The sequence below is a fragment of the Arctopsyche grandis genome, chromosome 13, assembly GCF_051622035.1.
Source record: "Arctopsyche grandis isolate Sample6627 chromosome 13, ASM5162203v2, whole genome shotgun sequence".
Taxonomy (NCBI): Eukaryota; Metazoa; Arthropoda; class Insecta; order Trichoptera; family Hydropsychidae; genus Arctopsyche; species Arctopsyche grandis.
Genome location: NC_135367.1, coordinates 25,044,500 through 25,064,583, shown reverse-complemented (window position 1 = coordinate 25,064,583; position 20,084 = coordinate 25,044,500). Strand labels below are relative to the sequence as shown.

At 37.3% G+C, this 20,084-nt stretch overlaps 4 protein-coding genes across 4 annotated transcripts; 2 read left to right on the top strand and 2 right to left on the bottom strand.

Annotated features, from left to right (window-relative positions):
- Positions 1 to 384: 384 nt before the first annotated feature.
- On the bottom strand, positions 385 to 5,992 carry Mcm6 (minichromosome maintenance 6). The gene is made up of 13 exons (XM_077443679.1): positions 5,290 to 5,992; positions 4,568 to 4,985; positions 4,295 to 4,486; positions 4,052 to 4,221; positions 3,849 to 3,972; positions 3,645 to 3,783; positions 3,406 to 3,563; positions 3,015 to 3,335; positions 2,798 to 2,935; positions 2,535 to 2,722; positions 2,336 to 2,463; positions 684 to 976; positions 385 to 605 (listed from the first exon to the last, which is right to left on the bottom strand). Exons 1-13 carry the CDS (start codon positions 5,400 to 5,402, stop codon positions 489 to 491), a joined length of 2,499 nt encoding a protein of 832 aa, XP_077299805.1. The 5' UTR covers positions 5,403 to 5,992; the 3' UTR covers positions 385 to 488.
- A 1,119-nt stretch (positions 5,993 to 7,111) lies between these two features.
- Positions 7,112 to 8,604, top strand: LOC143920739 (E3 ubiquitin-protein ligase FANCL-like). Its single transcript, XM_077443680.1, has 5 exons — positions 7,112 to 7,602; positions 7,680 to 7,826; positions 7,907 to 8,080; positions 8,177 to 8,352; positions 8,449 to 8,604. The coding sequence occupies exons 1-5, from the start codon at positions 7,224 to 7,226 to the stop codon at positions 8,545 to 8,547; spliced, it is 975 nt and encodes a 324-aa protein (XP_077299806.1). The 5' UTR covers positions 7,112 to 7,223; the 3' UTR covers positions 8,548 to 8,604.
- Positions 8,605 to 10,078: 1,474 nt separating this feature from the next.
- On the top strand, positions 10,079 to 11,396 carry LOC143920747 (RRP15-like protein). The gene is made up of 4 exons (XM_077443688.1): positions 10,079 to 10,231; positions 10,412 to 10,767; positions 10,845 to 11,161; positions 11,245 to 11,396. Exons 1-4 carry the CDS (start codon positions 10,189 to 10,191, stop codon positions 11,339 to 11,341), a joined length of 813 nt encoding a protein of 270 aa, XP_077299814.1. The 5' UTR covers positions 10,079 to 10,188; the 3' UTR covers positions 11,342 to 11,396.
- Positions 11,397 to 11,995: 599 nt separating this feature from the next.
- Positions 11,996 to 14,995, bottom strand: LOC143920787 (RAB6A-GEF complex partner protein 2). Its single transcript, XM_077443744.1, has 6 exons — positions 14,788 to 14,995; positions 14,486 to 14,715; positions 14,133 to 14,413; positions 12,870 to 13,022; positions 12,611 to 12,791; positions 11,996 to 12,542 (listed from the first exon to the last, which is right to left on the bottom strand). The coding sequence occupies exons 1-6, from the start codon at positions 14,907 to 14,909 to the stop codon at positions 12,331 to 12,333; spliced, it is 1,179 nt and encodes a 392-aa protein (XP_077299870.1). The 5' UTR covers positions 14,910 to 14,995; the 3' UTR covers positions 11,996 to 12,330.
- Positions 14,996 to 20,084: the final 5,089 nt, after the last annotated feature.

The following is a 20,084-nucleotide window of genomic DNA, read 5'->3' as shown; positions in this document are numbered from 1 at the left end:
ATTACACGTATTACAAGGCCCATGTTCATTGTACTTTTTTCCAATGCAACCTGGAAAGGCTTAGCGGGTAGTATTCTTGTTTATTTTGTACATCGCCTATCGGCGTTTTTCAAGCCCATGTACTTGTTGGCAAAACGGTTAAAAACCAACATTTACAAATGAAAAAAAAAATTGGCATCGTCGAAAAGGTTGACAAAGCATGTGGAGTCAGTTTGTCTTGAACATAGATGTACTCAGGTACGTACATACATATTACAAACCATTAGTGGAAAACTACTCATGAAAAAGAGTTTCCTTTATTCGAATTTGAAAACTACATCAACTAAAATTGTACACAATTATATGTAGGTACATAAAAAGGTCACGTATATAAAAAAATAAAATAAATTAAACGTGTAAAATTATTGAATCTTATATTTAAAGAGGTGTATAAAAAAAAGTCAGAATAATTACATCAAAGTGAAAACATAAATTAACAATTCACACTATTAAGCATCCACGACATAATTAGGATGGACTACTAAAAGTGGATCATCGTCAGATTCTTGACTCTCTGCATGAGGTCCTCTCAAGCCTGTTGCAGACAGAGGAATGATCACTTGATCCTGCAACACAAAAATCAATCATAATAACAAAAAAAATACATACATATACGTACATCTAATATATTACACAATACATACATGGTACATTAGCCTATCGATAACTTTCTCCACCAGCGCTTTCTTCTCTAACAATTCTTCTTCACTTTCGATCTGATCAACGATCTTCTCCAAATACCAATTGATCAAACCGCTCCTCTTGATTCCTGACCCGCTTGTACTGTCGCCAATTTCCATCGCTACTTCTTCATTACGCATATAAACTATCAAAGTATTACTGAGGGCTTTGTAGTCATCGAATGAAAGGGTTAACTTCTTCTTAGGAACACTATCTCCATTCTCGGAGCTGTTCAAACCGTTCGCATGACCATTGGCTGCAAGAAAATCAAACACATATGTAAATAACACGAAATCAAGATTACCACATCCTCTATACATCCACATGTCTACCTTTTGAGACCTTAAATATCTGTCCAGTCGGGTTTAATATAATATAACATAATATATATTCAAACAGACGCGATGTATGTATATATGTGGGTATGTGGCGGACGCGTCGACCAGTATGGAGATTTCAATAAAAGGAATTTTAGAATGCCAGGAGTATTTAATATTTAATAAAATAAATACACGTGAACGAGGCGCACAACCAATCAGCGTGTAGTGGTCCACGTAGACTAAAACGTTTGACCAATTAGAGCAACGACGATACATTCTGACCAATGGGTGCATTTTAAGCATCCGCTATAGAGATTTGGGAAGTAGGGGGGGCTGTGGAGTGTCAGAAATGTGCTCCTGACTTGGAACGGGTGACGTCAGCGTCAAATGCACTCCGCGGGAGCGTACACACACACACACACATCCACGAAGACACAAACACATTCATTCATCAATTCGAACGGGTGAACAGGTTGGATCGGCGAGCGTGTATGTAGCTATGGCTATGTAGCTATGGCTGAGAAAGCGGTCTCCGTGACGAGACAGAATGTTAAACGACAGAAAACGCAAAGATCGAAAATCGAAAGATCTTAAGTCAAAAGATAAAAAAAAAAATGGTGCATGGTAAACGGTACATACTCACTTAATTTGCGCGAGCAGGATACAACAGGAAAAAGAGGAACAGGCTTTTCCTCCCTTATTAATGTGCGCGCGCAGAATACGGGAGAAAAGCATGTTCCTCTTGTTCTTGTTATTAAGTGAGTATGTACCGTTTACCATGCACCATTTTTTTTTTTATCTTTCGACTTAATATCTTTCGATTTTCGATCTTTGCGTTTTCTGTCGTTTAACATTCTGTCTCGTCACGTAGACCCCTGAGAAAGAGTATGTTACGACTGATAGTGAGAAGGGGATGAAAAGGGGTAGAGATGTAACGGTCAGTAGCAGTTGGACCTGCACTCCGTGCGGTCAACATGACTGAAAACGCACGTGTTTGATCTTCACCTAAACCGCCACATCCGAACCGTGGTGGTTTAGGTGAAGACATTTATATATGTATATAACTTTATTTTAATTCGTGGATCAATTCCTATCCGAAACCGACCGTTGAAATCAACGGACACAACACTAGTAATATATAAAAATGTCTTGAGTTTCAACTGAAGTCTTATTGCGACAGTGCGCAATAAGCCTAATGCGCTCATTTATTTGAATTTGGATTCTGCTCTTTCCTAATGGCCAAGATATGATAACCCTAAATTAATTGAATCTCAATATAATAACATCAAACATACTTCCATCGTTTCCATTGACACCCGTTTGATCAGTGTCAACGTCCATCGCAGGTCCATCGAATTGAGGCTCTTCTTCATCGAAATGTATATCAGGTTGTTCGACACGTATTATAGATTTATTGAGTAGTCTGTAAGCGATGAAAATATGTGATATTAAAAATGGTTGTATCATATTATGGATTTTTTAGATTAAAATTACCTATAAGCTTCTTGTGTGTGAACTGGAGTGACTTCTGAACTGCAATGCATCTTCGCCATTGCTTCTGATAGTCGTATCATTGACTCTAATTGTCGCACAGTAATACGCCATGTCGATTTTGTACTACCGCCGGAACTATCCCTCTGTCTGAGCAATCCATAGTATTCAACAAGCAATTTTGCAGCTTCCTATAAAAATAAAAATATCTTGAAGTGTTGATTTCAATTTCAATTCAGACTAATTATTAAAAGAATATGATTTACCTCAGTCAAAATTGGTTTAAATGATCTGGCAAAAGCTATATATCTTAATATATCCTCTCTGGAATAGAAACAGTCATATGTTTCTTCTTTGTTGCAATGCAAGTCTACGATTTTTCTAGCAATGGCATAATCTATCATCTACATAAAGAACAAAAGGAAATTAACATCTTAAATTCCTTATATTATTATAAAGATAAATCAATATTCTAAATCTTACTTCAGTGCTTTCGTCGATGAGAATAAAAAACAAATCAAATCGAGACATAATGGGTGCGCTTAAGGTCACATTTTGCTGAAGGGATTTGGACCGATCGTACCGTCCTCCGACGGGATTTGCAGCGGCCAATATCGAAGTTCTAGCATTCAACGTAGCCCTGACACCAGCCTTGGCTATTGATATAGTTTGCTGTTCCATCGCCTCGTGAATTGCAACTTGATCTTGCGGATCCATTTTATCGAATTCGTCGATGCAACAAATTCCATTATCAGCCAACATCAAAGCGCCGGCTTCTATTACAAAATCGAACGATTCTTCATCCTGAAATGCAAACACGGATAGTTAAACACTCATATCAATGTTAGAAACGTGTTGAATTCGCTGCTTTTACTTTAACGACGGCAGCAGTCAAACCGGCAGCCGATGATGCCTTTCCACTGGTGTATACGGCTCTTGGTGTTATTTCACTGACTTGTTTTAACAGCTGAGACTTTGCCGTACTCGGATCTCCGACTATGCAACAGTTGAGGTCACCACGGAGTGTAGTTCCTGAAGTAATAAAAAATGACATAATATAATTAAAGTTGAAATTAATCAATCATTGAATAATATATAGTATTAAAAAAATACCTTCAATAGTATTTTTGGCTACACCTCCAAACAACATTAAAAGAATACCCCTTTTTACTTCATTATTACCATGGATGCTAGGGAACAAACTCGTTATAAGATTTTGGTATAAATTTCTATCTTTAGACATTTCATACACCTGAAAATAAAAGACAATTAGCAAACGTAAAATAACCCATACAAAACAAAAAAAAATCTTTATACTTTGTCCCATTCTTGATCTGTCATCTGTTTTTTCATAGCTTCTGACGTCAAATCGTCAGTCGGAAACTCCGATAACCCAAATCTTCCAGACGTTACTTGTACACTGCAAGCTAAGAATGCCGTCCTGCAATAAAATAACATGTAATTATTTATCCTCGTTCAAAAGTATACTTAGTACACCAAAGTTACAACAAAATATTTACTTATAATGTAAATCTCTTACACCAAGAGCTTTAAGCCCTCGGACACCTTCGGCATGACCATCGGTTCCCGCTTTCCGTGTGGTTATTTCAGCTTTCGTACCGGGCAATGCCAATGTTCCAACGTCAGGAACAGCTATTAAAGTACCGGTGAAATCGTATCTGTCTCCGGCCTGCACAAATCAAATGAGTTAGTTATAATGTTTGGATTTAATATTTATATACCTTTGACACTTTTGAACTCACCTGTACAGTTTCTACAGTTTCGGCTCGTAGTATGACCTCTACAGATCTCGGTATACATCCTCTAGGAAGCTCTGATTGTGTCTCTTGTATACGAGCTTTTTGGAAATCGACAAATATGCTTCGGTCGGTGTCTAGCATGAATCTGCGCCGATTTGCGCAAACAGGATTTCTGCATATCGTTGGATTTGTAAACTGGAAATGATACAAAGATACACCCATTAAAGGTCAATATGCTAGTTTATTATAAAAGTACTGGCTCAATATTAAGTATACCTTGAACTGTTGTTCCACGTCGGTAATGACAGTCTGACAGTCTAAGCATACAAAAGTACCAGAGACCAACTCGGGGTGAACGGGATGTGTTCGGACGACTTGTCCTGAGATTCTTATGAGTGTTCCGATCTTGGCCGTTGTGAGCTCTCTGACTTTGTGTCTTGTGGGTACATCAATGAAGGCTACATAGAATTCTTTCTTTGCGGCGTCCTTTTTCAATTCTGTACCGCTGAGTACAAAGTTGCCAACTGCTTGACATAGGAACGGATATATTCGGTAATACTCCTCAATTATGGTGGTGGCCAGATGTTGATTGTACTTTTCGACATCTTCAAAGCTGACTTCTAGCGTGCTGAATTCGGCCTTGACGAGTTCTTGAGACGGTGCGTAATATTTCTGGATGTTGTTTTCTTTAAATCTAAAATGTAAGATTAAAATATATAATTTAAGATGCCGTGAAATAGTGCGCAAATTTAGTATTACTGAGTTAAGAACTGACAACTATACTCATGTATCATACATACATATATACACAACGTTATATTTAAAAACTTATTTTTATAAACATCATGATTGATTGATCAATGATTCAAATTAACATTAGAAAAATCCATTGAAAAAAATTAACCTCCATATTCTTTATAATATTCTCCATTTATTTATTGGATGTAACAGATGTTTTGGTTTCAAATTATTCAAAGTAAGATAGAGGTGTAACATACTCTTCGAGGAAGTCATGAAAAAGTTTCTGACAGCGAGCAGCTACTTCATCCCGAACTATGTTGGCTCCAAGTGCTCCTGATCCTCCGGCACTACCGCTTCCAGCTACGTCCATGACGTTTTAAACCCGTTTAGTCCACCGTTACACTAAAGTGTCGAAAATGTATATATCTAGGGTTATTTGAACACGCTATAGCATCAAGAGTGACACAAAACGCCACACGCAACAAGCTACACGCCACACAACTGTCACTTTCCGCGCCAAATCTGACGCGGTATCTTAATCTAATCACTTTTGACCATGACCTTTTATGCAAATAAGCGAGTTTAGTCTATAATTTACGAACAATTTTTTTTTTTTTTTGATAATTTTTATTTATATTTTTCCCATCAATAAAGTGGAATAAATGATCAAAATCAAAACAAATTAGACATAACTGAAATGCATAGTACATTTACGAATATTTGTGATGCCGGCCTAAAACTAGAATCACAGATTGATATTTAATGATTGCATTTAATGATCGCAATGACGTTTATTTTTGTTTTTTGTAATGTTTTTTTTTTTAGTAAACACCAAGAACAGCGTTCCCTGACATTTACATACACAAAACGGTTTGGTGATTACTAGTCAAATGTGAACCGGTTACAGGACAACTGGTCGCTCTAGATCGGTCACTCGTGATCATCCGTCACGCTAAAACTGGTCACACCCTAAAACTGGTTGCGAGAAAACTGGTCACACCCAAATTCGAGCAATTTTTAATTTTTGGGTGTGACCAGTTTTTTCGTGAACAATTTTCGGGTGTGACCAGTTTTCTCGTAACCAGTTTTAGTGTGACGGATGATCACTATCATTTGGATCCACAAAGTTATCTTGGTGAATCACAAACGAATACGTTTATATTCCATTGTGGATGCGAGCGAAATGAAAGCTGAAACGTCAATTCAGCACTAGTTGCAGATTTTTCAAAACTTACTTGCAAGAATTTGCTTTTAAAAATTCATTTCGCACCTCTACCAGTGTGTTTGGAGTATTGTGACGAACACCTTTACGTGTGGAAATGGCTCCCACGTTGGGACGCGCAGGTGGCGTACAGGTGTCCTCCAGGAACACGTTCTAAAGGGAAACCGTGGACTCACCTGGAATGTGTCGTTATCTGTCGTAGGAGTTCTCCTGGTTCTATGCTCCTCGTCGAATCGCAGCGAGCGGTACGAGCTGGCGTGAGAAAATCTGGAGACCCGGTCACGAGGTCCTTCCTCTACGTAGACGACTTCTGACTGTTTCATAAACAGCGGCGTATGAAGTGGGCGAGAGCTCCAGGAACTGTACAGCTACTACTAGACTCAACCAGACCGCTCGGCTCTCGGGATGCAGGTAGACACACGACTGTGCCCCTTGAAGGTCTGGTGTCAAAAGAGGCATCTGGGACGGGAGATCTAAGCTCGAACGTCTCCGAAGAAAGTCTGATTAGAAGAGTGGGGGTAGCAGAATGTCAACCTAAGCATTGGCATTGCTGCCAACTGAAGGGTCGATGAGGAAGACGTAGCGTTACATCGTTTATTTCTGGCGGTAATTGCAGAGAATTACACAATATACATAGGTACCATGTTGGATTTTATGTCAAATTCCAGGTGACGCTATTCTTTGTGGTTCGATGATTATTCCGCAAAAAGTGATCTCGCGCACGTCACTAAAATCTCGATCATGAAACATCTGGCACCCAAAAACTGCATCAATCGAAAGTTACTCTCTCGATCGGAATTTTGCGCAATAGTCCGTTTACCATTCTTGGTGTTTACCGGTTTTTTTTTTTTTGTTTTGTAGACTGGCAGCTTTGTATAGAATGGCGCGAGTGCTGACTTCTATTTAACTGTCAGTTGCAGCTGTCAGATTGATTTATACCTAGTTATTTATCAAAGTTGTAAATTTTCAATGATTTCATCCAGTGATATCGAATTTCATAATAAAATCAAATTATATCAAAATGTTTTAAAAAATGGTAGTTCAGATCTCACGGAATTTTTGAACGACATCAGTGCAATAATTCACAATAATGAAAATGATGGCAAACATAAAATCGATGAAAAAATACTCAATAAAATATATTTGGTAAAAGATTTAGAAAAAGCACAATCGAAATATGACAGACTGCGTCTTTCCGTCAACTGTACATTCGATTCAATCAAAGCCGAGTGTCAAGATGTCTACGACAAAGATCATTATCTCATACTAAATTTTGATAAAAATAAATCGTATCGCATTCGTCAACACACACTCCCTGAAATGAAAATTCTAATGGAAAACTTCACGGGTAAGTACCTGATCAAAATTGAAAAATAATCATAGTGAAAAATATTGTTCATGCTAATGTCCAAATGAATTTTCCAGATATGTGCAGTGCCGTCGACACTTTTTACAACTGTCTGAACGATATTGAGGAATATTTAGAAGTATTGGACGATTTGGACACCAACTGTTGGGTCATAGATCCCAAAATCGCCACAACTAAAGATAACTATCGAAGGATTGTCATCAGTACTTAGTCTTATATCGTTTTTCTTTTTATTACCTAAAAGCACTTAAACGAAGTGTGTAATTGTATTTATATTTTGAAGATGAAAACATATCGGCGATGATCACAGTCGACGTGGAGTGTGCCAAGAAGCCTCCTTGTATTAAACTGCTGGGTTTGAGCAAAGTCACAGATCCGCTTATGGAACAAATACGCGAAAATATGATAGAATGGGATATTGATGGCCCTTTTATAACTAATATGCTCACACTGTTCGGTATTATAAACTATATTCTGAGATTACTTACGGTTTGTTTGAGTATTTTTGTTCAAAGACTGTCATGTATAATTTAAGAATTTGTTTCAATTTCAGGTGTAGATCAATTCCCGCTAAAAGATGACTTGACTGCAAATAGCGAAAATGATATTGGACTATCCAATACGGAATGTTCCATATGTTTGACCGATAGAGATGATATTGAAGGTCAGTTGCCGTCGATTATGTGCGAAAAATGCAAACAAAATTATCATAAAGTTTGTTTGTTTCAGGTATGCAATGATAACTTGACGATAAAATTGATTTTTAGTTTTGTTTATTTTATTTATTGATGTACTGATAATAATTGCTAGTTTTTTATTTTATAGTGGCTTACAATGACGGCAAACGTTATACACGGATTGAACACAGTTCACGGTCAATGTCCCAGTTGTTCGTCGCCAATTTCATGTCCTTCAGTGACTTAATTGAATTTTTATATTGCAATTTATTATTTATACAAAATAAACTATTTTTTTTATTATAAGGTGAATATTTATTGTAAACTTTATACCTTATTTGTAGGCGCCTGTTTGTCTTGTATATGTTTACAAAGGCTATTTCTCCGAATTTTGCAAACTTTTCAAGTATCTGTGGATCAAATTTGAGGTGACCTATTGGCACCGTTAACACTAGCGATATCTACACCGATATGTATGAAATTTTCCATATCCAGTTCCCATATTGCAATCACAGGTTGCAATATGGGAACTGGATATGGAAAATTTCATACATATCGGTGTAGATATCGCTAGTGTTAACGGTGCCATTGGCGCCATCCACACACGATATTTACTACCGATATTTCCATATCCAGTTCCCATATTGCAAGCTGTGGATGCTATTTAGGAACTGGATATGGAAATATCGGTAGTAGATATCGTGTGTGTGGACGGCGCCATTGAGATTTTAGTATTCTTATACATAGTAGCATTCAACTGTTTCTATTTAACAAATTGGTTCCTTTGTGAGTCATCTCATTACAAAGTATAATGAAGTGGTTGAGATAAAAAATCAATCTGGAAATATAAAACTGGTCCAATAAATGCACAGGAACAAAATGTGTAGAAAATATATTTATTGACTTTAAAACTTCGTTGGATAATTAATTATAATTATTATGTGGCGGCTCGCTATATGTTCAGTTCAGTCACCTTCCTGCGAGTTGGGACCAACTCGGCCGTGTTCAGAGTTGCTACCTCACTCCGTCTACGGCTGCCATAATAAAAACACGTGCATCAACATGCCAGTCGTCTCATTCGTTTCAATTTTATTAAAGCAATAAAAATCACAATCAATGGGGAAAACATTCGATTATTGATTCCAATACTCACTTTTGGCACAGCAGTACTAAATTTTGGGAATAATAAATACAAAGACTGCAAAAACTAAAAGTTACGTATTTTTTTTTAAATGTTCTTATCTCATAAAAAAGAGCAACCCAACAAAAACCAATGTGATATTAGAATTCAATGGGTCAAACTTAGTGATGATTGATTAGTTTCCGCTACTCTGTTTTTTTTTTTGTTGCTCAGTGTTATTATTGTTTTTATCTCATATCTTCTGGAAAACTTAAAATAAATTAATTATTGACTAGCACAGGGAAACGCTAAATTTTTTGTCCACTTTAATAACTAAAAAAATAAATGGCAATTGGTGGTAAATTAACATATTGCTATAATAAACAAATGCACCGACGTGGAAGCAAAAAGTTCTCACGTATATCGTGGAGTTCTTATTTTTTTACTTTAAAATCCAAATAACTAACGACTGCAGTATATTTTAAATAAATAAGTTAACTGTATAAATGATCACAGTTTTACTGGAGAAATCGGTGTAAAATTAAAAATGGTTTTAAATGAATGCTATCTGAATAGTATTTGAATCAATTTTACTTTAAATTATATATATATATATTTCCCCAAAATAATATCCGTGTACCAAGCGATGCTCAATATTGATGGTCTTATGACCAAAATAGCACGTGGGTTCGTTTCGACAGCTGTCAGTTGGTCGCGTCGCATGTATTTGTTTTGCCGACTGAAAAACTTATTTATTTCGTATAAAACATGTCTCCAGGAATAAAAATAGCCAAAAATGATTCAGTAATACGTAAGTCTTTTATATTTTTGGTACACGAATGATGAATGCGAGTGTATTATAAAATGTATGCAAAAATTTGAGGTTATCTGATACGATTGTATCGCTTGTACTGAACAATGCAATACAATACATAATTTATTTTGAAATTTTGTAAGGTAAAACTTAATCTATTTTATCTTTTCGCTCAAGCATTTGAAGAACCTGAGTCGGAAAGTGGTTCGTCCGATGATAATGATGACTATCTCGACAAATTGGATGAAGATTCTGCAGCTGGTGATGCGGCTTCAGAAGGTGAAGACGAAGATGAGAATGCGACTCTGGGAAACGCTGGTTGGGCGGATTCTATGTCCAAGATTTTAAAAGCAAATAAGCCCAAGGGGAAAAAATCATTAGTTTTATCAAAAGCGAAAAAACACACATTATTGAAAACAGAAAGTAAACCAGGCATAAGCTTTGAAGTCATTGGTGAAGATGGAGAAAGTAAACCAGATATAGACACTATTGCGCCGAAGGTTGAAGACAATGAAGAACCTAAAGCCAAAAAGGTATTTATTTATTATTTAATAAATGTGATAATTTGAATTTTAAATGTATGCTAATTTATTGTTATTTATTTTATAAGAAACGCGAAAATCACCCAGATTTGAGAATTAAACCAAATATATTAGACAGAGAAAGAGAAAAATTATTATCAAAAATTGCCACTAGAGGCGTCGTACAACTTTTCAACACGGTTCGAAATCAACAAAAAGAAATCGAAAAGCAAATGGAAGACGCCGGTCCATTAGAAAGGAAGAAAGAAAAAGTTATCAAATCGCTAGATAAAAATAAGTTTTTAGACATTTTAATGGGACAAAGTAAATCAGAAAATATAAACAAAACTCTAGGAATTAAGAATGAAGTTAAAAAAGAAGAAAAACCTAAATGGAACGTGTTCAGGTAGTTTTACATATATTGTTTCTGTTTTTATTGGCTAAGAAAAAATTGTATGTGCATAAAAAAACAATGATTTAACTTTCCAGGGAAGATTTTATGATGGGCGCTAAAATGAAAGATTGGGATAAAAAAGAAGATAACGAAGAAGATGAACCTGAAGTAGACGATACCGATTCCGATTGAAACAATAAAACAAATAAATGTATTATATAATTTTATTAATAAATAATTATAAAAAAATCTCAACATTATATGTACATACATATTTTAAATCACTATTTAATAGAATACATACACAATATAATAGTCAATCACTTACCCTGACCTATTAGAACGTTTCTATAATAAAAAGTTAACCCTTTTTGCTAACAAGTCCTAAGGCGTTTTGCTAACAAGTCCATGGGCCTGGAAAACGCCGATAGGCGTCGTATTTTGAGTGTGTAGAAAGCAAGAATAATACTATCCGCTAAGCCATTCCAGGTAACATTGGAAAAAAATGCAATGAACATGGGTCGTGTAATCCGTGTCATTCATTTGTCAACGTTTATAAAGACTGGTTTACACCGGAATTTCTGATTTTATAACCATATCAGAATTTCCCAATGGAAATCCCTAACTGCTGAGTATTTTAGATTGTGAGCATTGCATTTTAACAACAATGAAGAAGATGGAACTGGTTTTGCAAAAATACATTCATTAATAAGTAGAGGTAGGACCGGAAGCGCGCCGTCTATTGTTCCATTATTGTGAATGCTTTGTAAAAAAGGTTCGGCAAACCTTTAACAATGCATTTACAACATGTGAACAATGAACAGCGCGCTCTGGGTCCGCTCTTTATTAATAATACTTATTTTGTTTATTTTATATTGTTGCAAGATATATTAGAGAGTATAAACACCTTTACAAAACTCGAAATCCTCGGCGGTAGTTATCTAAGGTTTTTTTGGACTAGCTAAAATTTTTATACCTGCTTTCTAAGGAATTCTAGTTGGAAATGTTGGCGAAATTTTCAGCATGGCGGGCTTTCAACAGAAAATATGTCAGCACTCAAAGGGTTAAGGAATAAAATCTCAATAATAAGTTAATTAAATTTGTTAAAAAAATAGTTCATATAATTACAGAGCTATATGCAAATATTGCTTTTAAATATATGTATGTTGTTACAAGCAACATTATTTAATAACTAACGAACACACATTGCTCGACTGACAAAAGTGCGGTATCTGCTTGGGTATCGTGGGATAAATCTTCACGGGTAGATTCCAAACCATGGTTTCGATAGGAACGTCCAACGGCGCGTTCCAATCGCTCACGTCCGGAGGTATGTCTAGGTTTTGGCAAGTACTCGTCACAAATTCAAAATGCAACTTCCACTTCAAAGACACTGAAACATCATCGGAGCATATTAATTTTCTGATTTATGATACGTGGCGCGTGAACGGCGATACTTACCCAAGTCGGTTTCAAACGCTGGAGTGATATGAAGAGGAATTGGAAGGATCAGTTGAGATCTGCTCAGACCTATCGTGACTTCGTGGTGTCTGGCAAATGTTATCGGTTTGATTGCCGTATCGGAAACGTTTTGCGAATCTTTATTCTTGATTTCTTCTTCGGATTGCAGCGCTACTGATACCTGTGATTATACATATAAGTCATATATATATATACTTGATTTTATATAAAATATACATGATGGAAACAATTCCACTACCTGCATACACTTAACAGTACCGACTGAAAAGTCGAAAGTACCGACGATATCTTCACCCAATTTGTAAGCCGATTTGAAAAGACAAAACCTGGCCACTTTGCCTCTGGCGTTGGTTATCATGTAGAAATTTGGACTACGTCTAGCGGTTATATTCTGTAAATATAAATGTATTTTTATTTGCTGGTATTAAGCGTTGATTATTACTTTTTACTTTATTTATGTACGTAGTAACAATGGATGAAGTTTTGTGATCGTGCGAAAATTCGAACGCGAGATTTTGACTGATTCGAAATTAGAATCGATCACTGATCACGTTTTCTTGATTTAGAAAAAATGTCTGTGTATTATGGGGATTTATTGAACACCGTTAGTCTATCGAATTGAAACTTAGTATCGGTTACTGAAATTCTTATCCATACGCCGTAAATTTTTTTTAAATTTTTAAGTTGACCGTAAATGGTACCTCCCCTTATAGGTGTCCTGTTTTTTTAAGCTTTTGAATACAAATATCTCCCAAGCCGCTAACCGAATCAGACTGAAATTTTTTTACATATAATAGAAATTATAAACTTTATAACCTAATATTTTTAAAAGTAGAACTTTCACTCTAGAGAATCGTGGTTTTTTATGTTTTTCTCAGAAACCTTTTGGTTTATTGAACTGAAATTTCATATCTAGAAGTTTAATACCAAGTTATGTATAAAATGTGGTAAGCATCCGTCAACCGGAAGTGGCAGTTTACTCTTGTTGGATTTTTATTCCACTATTTTTTTCGACCCCTCAAACATGTGTGCTCTTCTCGAAAAAATTCAAGTATAATTCTTTTATCAATGTGATGAAAATAAAAATAAATCACTAAATTTAATAAACCGAAAGTGGGATTTTTTCCTCTTAGAAAGATCAAAAATGTTGTGACCACGATTCTTTCCACACCCCTGAACGTATTTAGCTAAAAAATTATATTTATATTCTTTATGCACTAACTTAGAGCTGATAAGGTTTTGGTCAAAATTCGTAAACCGGAAGTAGTATTTTTTTTTAAAACAATATTTCATTATTTTATTTTGAGCTTTTAAATTATTTTTATTTTCTTGATATTTAATGTGTATAATAATTATAGTGATTTTAAGTAATAAAAAAAATTCGAACAAAATCCGACAACCGGAAGTACAACTTTTGTCTTGTGTAAGTTTCCCTACATGTGTGAACATATCATATCCGGTATGTGTGAACGTGTATGTATGTTTAATTATCGATATTTACTTGTAAGACTTTGAGAGCAATGTCTAAAGGAGTTTCGACTTTTCTTTCTTCCAAGAATGGATTTGCCGGTTGAAGTTCTTCGGTAGTTTCGTTGCAACATAGCGCCGATACATCTGGCATATTCGTAATCGCACTAACAGACAATACTCTCAAAGGAATTCTTATTAATTTTATAGCAGAATTGACTCTCTGTGTAGCCACTGTAATTTTGTATGAAAATTTAGCTCCCAAGCCTCTGTACGAAGGTGGCGATTCCATAGGAAGACGTTCTTTATAAATAACTGGAAAATAAACAGTCATATATACACATAATATATCACACGAGTCATGGACTATGTATAATGAAAATGTACATGATTTTGTTTCCCCGATTTGAATCGTCAGGTCGCAAAATATGATTTTGGGATTAGTTTGTAAGATTATCTGTCCGAGATTTCCGTTCGAGTTTTGCAGTGAGGTTCTGTTGTTGCCGAACGATCCGATTCTTTGGAAGTTGCCAGGATTCGTCGGCTCTGATCTGTCTTTGGTCGAATAAAAACAGTGAATTTGAGCGGAAGCCCACGCCAAGTTTTCCAATACGTCACTGCAACGTAGAAATTGCATTAAATCTATAGGATTTTAAATTTACGATCTACAGAATGGTTTAAGTCGGTACTTGTGGCTTTGTGATATTTTATGCTCCGGCTGTGCAATATGGCTGAACGTTATTGCACACTCTATGGCTTCTCCAGAAAGATATACAGATCCATTCAAGAGTTTTGCTGTAATTTCTATCATTGTAGTCTTCGCAGGCGGTCCGCTATTCCCTACTCATTAAATTGCCGTAAACGTCAAACGTCAAACACATTTAGTGCTGCCATATAAAACAAAATCCCATTTCCGATTATCAAATTTTGGTGAAAGTCGTTGGCTTCTAGATTAAACTTTACCAATGAAAAAAGAAGCAAGAAGGGTTAAATGTAATTTAAAACGTCTATGTTCGTAGCTATAATATTACAAATATGATTTTCTCTCCGTTTCCTTCATAATTTTAAAAGGGGCAGCACTTGAAGGGATATTCAATATCCCGGGATATCCAATATCCCGGCCTATATAAACACCTGTGTGTTTGGAAGAGGATCGTTGAAGTTCGTATGTATAGCGAAGGAGGTAGTTATTCGATTTCGGAGAAGTGGGCAAGCTGAACTCTAGAAGCTCACCAGTGTCTGGGGCTGGGGCGCTGGTTTATATATTGGTTGATTGTGCAACGCGTAGCTTGGCTGTAAAGATCGTGTTCTGGAAGATTCCTACGGGCTTAAGGTTATTCTTTGTGTAGCTGTGCCTCAAGGTTTGGTTGATGCGTAGTTGTATGATGAGATCGAGCTCTCGGGAGTTCCTGTATACTCGCGGCTGTTTATCTGGAGCGATTTAATAATGTCGTTGCCCTTGTTTGAACGAAAATATTTCGGTCAATTTCGAGTTGATATGTTCGTATAGGGTCCGGTGATTATTCCACACAAAGTGATCTCGAACTGACTGGAGCAGCTGGAGACCAGGTCACGAGAGACACAGGGAAATCCAACTATTGCCAAAGACGGATCCAGGATTTTTTCTAAGGAGGGGCGATAAAAAAAATGTAAAATAATATTTATTCGTGATGCAATTAAAATCAAATGAACACCCAATGAAAAAATAATAAACATAGATAAAAAAGGACAAAAATTTTGTACGCCACGACAAAAATATTTTAAATTAATATATAATTTTCAAACGGCAGTGAAATTTAGATTGCTGCCATCTCCCCCCCCCTCCTTTGGATCCGTCCTTGACTATTGGCACTGTGGCGGCTCGCTTATACGACATGGTCGAGTTTGGTTGCCTTCCTGCGAGTGGGGACCAACCCGGCTGGGTTCGGAGAGCTGCTACTCACTCTGTCTTCAGCTGTCATATAATAAACACGTGCATTAACATGCCAGTCGTCTCATTCGTTCATCCTCCATACTGGTGACCCCCGACATCGAGCCACGCAGCCTCGATCAATTTCAACATGCTGCTCATCCCTGCCTCGCCGAGCCAGGCGGGGAAGCTACCCGCCGCGCCCCCATCGCCATCAACACGCGTCGCGGCCCGCGGGTGACAATAAACGAGCAGACACGGCTACCTACCTACCTACCGACGTCCAGCCACAACGTCGACGACAGGTGCTCTTAAAAAATGGGGGAGCGAATGAGACGACGATCTTGACAGTTGGATGTGGAGTCATGCGCGATCCACTACACATAGAACGGTCATCCAGCACCACAAGACATACACCACCTCAGCACCATCATCATCATCATCATCATCAAGGCCCCGTCCGTCCCCACGAGCGTCGTCACGCCGAGACGGGCGGTAGCGCTACAACACCTCCACGAGCCACAACGACTCACAGTCCAGCTCGGAGTACCATCAACCACATCGATGCCCCTGCCGCCCCTGCCGCCCCACCAACCGACATCAGCCTCGGAAGAGCGGCGCCGCCGCAGCATCGCATCGCATCGGCGCGACCATCGGACCACCCACCGTCCTGCTCGCGACGTCACCGCCCTCGAATCTACCGACCATTCAGGGCGGTACACCTATGTACACAGCGGATGACCCACGTCAACAATTTTTTTTCTCCCCACGTAATAATTTTTTCTCTTTGTGTAACAATAATTTTTTTCTTTTGTAAAATTTGTTTCTTTGTAATTTTGGTATCGCTGATGCTGGGGGGGGAGTGATGTGGCGGCTCGCTTATCCCTTTGACTGCTACAACAACGATAAATCGTTGTTTTGAAATCGGCGAAGATTGCTACGACGATCGTTGTTTTCGTCATTAATTGTCGTATTTCAATACTTTCTTTGAGCCACCAGCGCATCAGTGGCACGAAACATTTTTTTTGTATACGTATTTATATTTATTTTACAATCAAGCTTTATAAACATTTATCAATTTTTTAAATAAAAGCTCTTCAATTTCGGGTTCATCATCAAAGTAAATTTCGGGTTCGTTGTCAATGTCATATAAGGAGTTATTACTTGGGAATTGATTATTGTCGATAAATTCATTTTCAGAATCAGTAGAGCTGCTGATTGGTCGAGTTCCTCGGCGAGAAGCTATTATTTCGCTTTCATCACTTTCACTGTCCGATATCATTTTGCAGAGTTAAAATAAATGGCAAAAAACAATAGAAATCCGCTTTCAATTATATAGGTCACGAGACGTCACGAATTCATGCAATCAATCGAATGCAACTGAAATGCATACAAAATGTTTATGATACATTTTGAAAAAATATTTGATTATTAGAAACTTCACATCCTTGTGTGTCTCGCTCACACGTACACAATTAAAACCAAGAAAGAAAGAGAGAAAGACCGCTACCTGTTTCGAATATATCGCATTTTGTTAGGATACATCGATGTCTAAAAATAGATTATTGAAAAAAATAAAGCGTCGGAAAATAATCGTCAAAACTTATTTAGTGTATATATGTAGGTATCTCTTTCGCACGCACGCATGTAAAAGCAAGACAGAAAGAGAGAGCACGAGTCCATAACTGCTTCTAAAAATGTATATAAAGTATTATAAAAATTACAAGCGTTCGGCGAAGTAAGTATGTAAAAAAAAATATTATATTTAATTTTTTTCAAAATAATTACAAATGTTAGCATTTTTCGCTTGGACATTGAAAAACCTCGTAGCAGCCAAAGGGTTATACGACATGGTCGAGTTTGGTTGCCTTCCTGCGAGTGGGGACCAACCCGGCTGGGTTCGGAGAGCTGCTACTCACTCTGTCTTTAGCTGTCATATAATAAACACGTGCATTAACATGCCAGTCGTCTCATTCGTTCATCCTCCATAGCACTATTGTCAACAGAAGGAACGATGAGGAGACGTAAAGTTACAACGGTTCGGTGGTTATTCCGTAAAAGGCGATCTCGCACACGTCACTAAAATTTCGATCACAGAACATCTGGCACCCAAAAACTATATAAATCGATTGTCATGCGCGGGATCGCAATTTGCGCAATAATCCGTTTACCGTTACAACAGTATAGGAGATCATTAGTCGATGGGTCGCGAGACTTGGTTTTTGTATACGATTTAGGACGAAAACACACAGCGATGAACAGCGTGGCACATGTTTTTTTTAGATAGTTTTAAACATGCGAAAACAAAGTGGAATGTCTTGCACATATTCATGGAACAGCACACACCGTCCCAAAATCACCCCCAGGAATGTTTTCGTTAAATTTGTATCCTTGTATTTATCCTTGCTTGATAGTGACAGATAACGGCGTATCCCATGGTAATAGGATTATTAGTCACATTGCGATTGCCTAAAAGACAATTTTTGCCATGAAAATCGCGAATACGGAATATTTGGCACTCAATTTCTCGTTAGTATTTTAGGGGATGGAACGAATGAGACGACTGGCTTGTTAATGAACGTTGGTTTATTATGAAGGCCGAAGACGAAATGATAATAGCAACTTTAAACGCGGCCGCGTTGGCCCCAACTCGCAGGAAAGTGACCGAACTCGACCATGTCATATAGCGAGCCGCCACAGTATGATGGACTTTTCGGCTGCCAGATGTTCCGTTATAGAGATTTTAGTGACGAGCGCTTTGTGACCAATAATCACCAAACCGTATCCCATATTTGAAGAAATGTATGAGACCCCCCACATCGAGGAACTAAGGACGCGACGTGCCGTTCTTCCCTGTGTGATTTCCCTCTTGTTACAGCGAGACCATTTTTTGGCGCGAACGCAAGATCAGGTGACCAGCTAGTAAAACAGTAAACTAGTATGTAGGCGGCGGTAGGGATGTTGACCAGTGGCGGCTCGTCCTAATGGGCTGCCGGGCTGCAGACCCTCCTATAAAATTCTAAGATACATTTAATATTTTATTTATTAATGATATTTTTTTTATTAGTTGGATGGACGAACTATTGGGGCCTTCGACAGAGTAAATATTACTTACAATATCACCCATATCCAGAAGGGTGATATTGTAAGTAATGTTGACCGTTTCGAAGACCCCACTAACTTGTATGGTGACAGATGAATTAAAATGTTGCTGTACTGGCTGTAAAGTGTTACAGCGCCGCGCTGAACGCTGCGCAGCCCGGAGTTTCAGAACGAGAAAGAGAAAGAGCTATTTGCATCTGCAGATAGCTCTTTCTCTTTCACTCACTCTGCCGTTTTGGGCTGGACAGTCGGCAGCCTTCGCCTGTTAAACGACATTCTTCTGTCAGTTTGTTTAAGATTTCGCGCGCTTGATCTTACATTTAATTAGTTGAATCGCACGATCACAGCTTTATTCGTTTTCGTTACTCTCAATTGGTTGTGTACGAGCCCTCATCAAATCTTCGGTGAGTCGTTTTCATTTTGATAACAGCAAACTTTTTTCAAATCTGTTTAACTTTTTCTCGTAATTTTTATTTAAATATATTAAGATTTTTTTTCTTTTAAAAATGGAACAACAAAAGAATTCAGTAAAATATTTACAAAATTTGTACTTTTCGCGACTAGAACTTACCGAAAAAGTCGCTATAAAAGCATAAGGCTGCCTCACGCCCAATTTAATTATTTCACAGCCTGCAACTAGTAGATTTTTTAGTTACTCGCGAAAATTTAATCCAGACATTTATAAAAAATACAATTGGTTAACGAGATGTACAGAAAAAAACGCGTTATTTTGTTATCCGTGTCTTTTGTTTGGAGGCGAGTCGCCAGGCGAAGCATCTTGGACGAAAACAGGAGTTATTGACTTAAAAAATTTAAACGATAAATTTAAAAAATGTGTGTAATCTCACGATTTTGGGAAGCTTGTCGGCGGGAAATAGATAAGCATAATGAAAACGTCAAAAAAAATCGGGATGTTTTATTTAAAATTATTGATTGCGTTAAATTTTGCGGTAAATTTGAAATGCCAATGAGGGG

Bases quoted from the DNA above. Each gene is read 5' to 3' on its own strand.
- LOC143920739 (XM_077443680.1), top strand. From the start codon at position 7,224: ATGATTTCATCCAGTGATATCGAATTTCATAATAAAATCAAATTATAT. The intron at 7,827-7,906 runs GTACTTAGTCTT...TATATTTTGAAG, and splicing joins CTATCGAAGGATTGTCATCA to ATGAAAACATATCGGCGATG. The intron at 8,353-8,448 runs GTATGCAATGAT...TTTATTTTATAG, and splicing joins ATAAAGTTTGTTTGTTTCAG to TGGCTTACAATGACGGCAAA.
- LOC143920747 (XM_077443688.1), top strand. From the start codon at position 10,189: ATGTCTCCAGGAATAAAAATAGCCAAAAATGATTCAGTAATAC. The intron at 10,232-10,411 runs GTAAGTCTTTTA...TTTTCGCTCAAG, and splicing joins CAAAAATGATTCAGTAATAC to CATTTGAAGAACCTGAGTCG. The intron at 11,162-11,244 runs GTAGTTTTACAT...TTAACTTTCCAG, and splicing joins CCTAAATGGAACGTGTTCAG to GGAAGATTTTATGATGGGCG.
- Mcm6 (XM_077443679.1), bottom strand. From the start codon at position 5,402: ATGGACGTAGCTGGAAGCGGTAGTGCCGGAGGATCAGGAGCACTTGGA. The intron at 3,784-3,848 runs GTATAAAGATTT...TTTTATTTTCAG, and splicing joins CAGATCAAGAATGGGACAAA to GTGTATGAAATGTCTAAAGA. The intron at 2,936-3,014 runs GTAAGATTTAGA...TTCTTTATGTAG, and splicing joins TCATCGACGAAAGCACTGAA to ATGATAGATTATGCCATTGC.
- LOC143920787 (XM_077443744.1), bottom strand. From the start codon at position 14,909: ATGATAGAAATTACAGCAAAACTCTTGAATGGATCTGTATATCTTTCT. The intron at 14,414-14,485 runs GTACATTTTCAT...TTTATTTTCCAG, and splicing joins AATCGGGGAAACAAAATCAT to TTATTTATAAAGAACGTCTT. The intron at 12,543-12,610 runs GTAAGTATCGCC...ATGATGTTTCAG, and splicing joins AGCGTTTGAAACCGACTTGG to TGTCTTTGAAGTGGAAGTTG.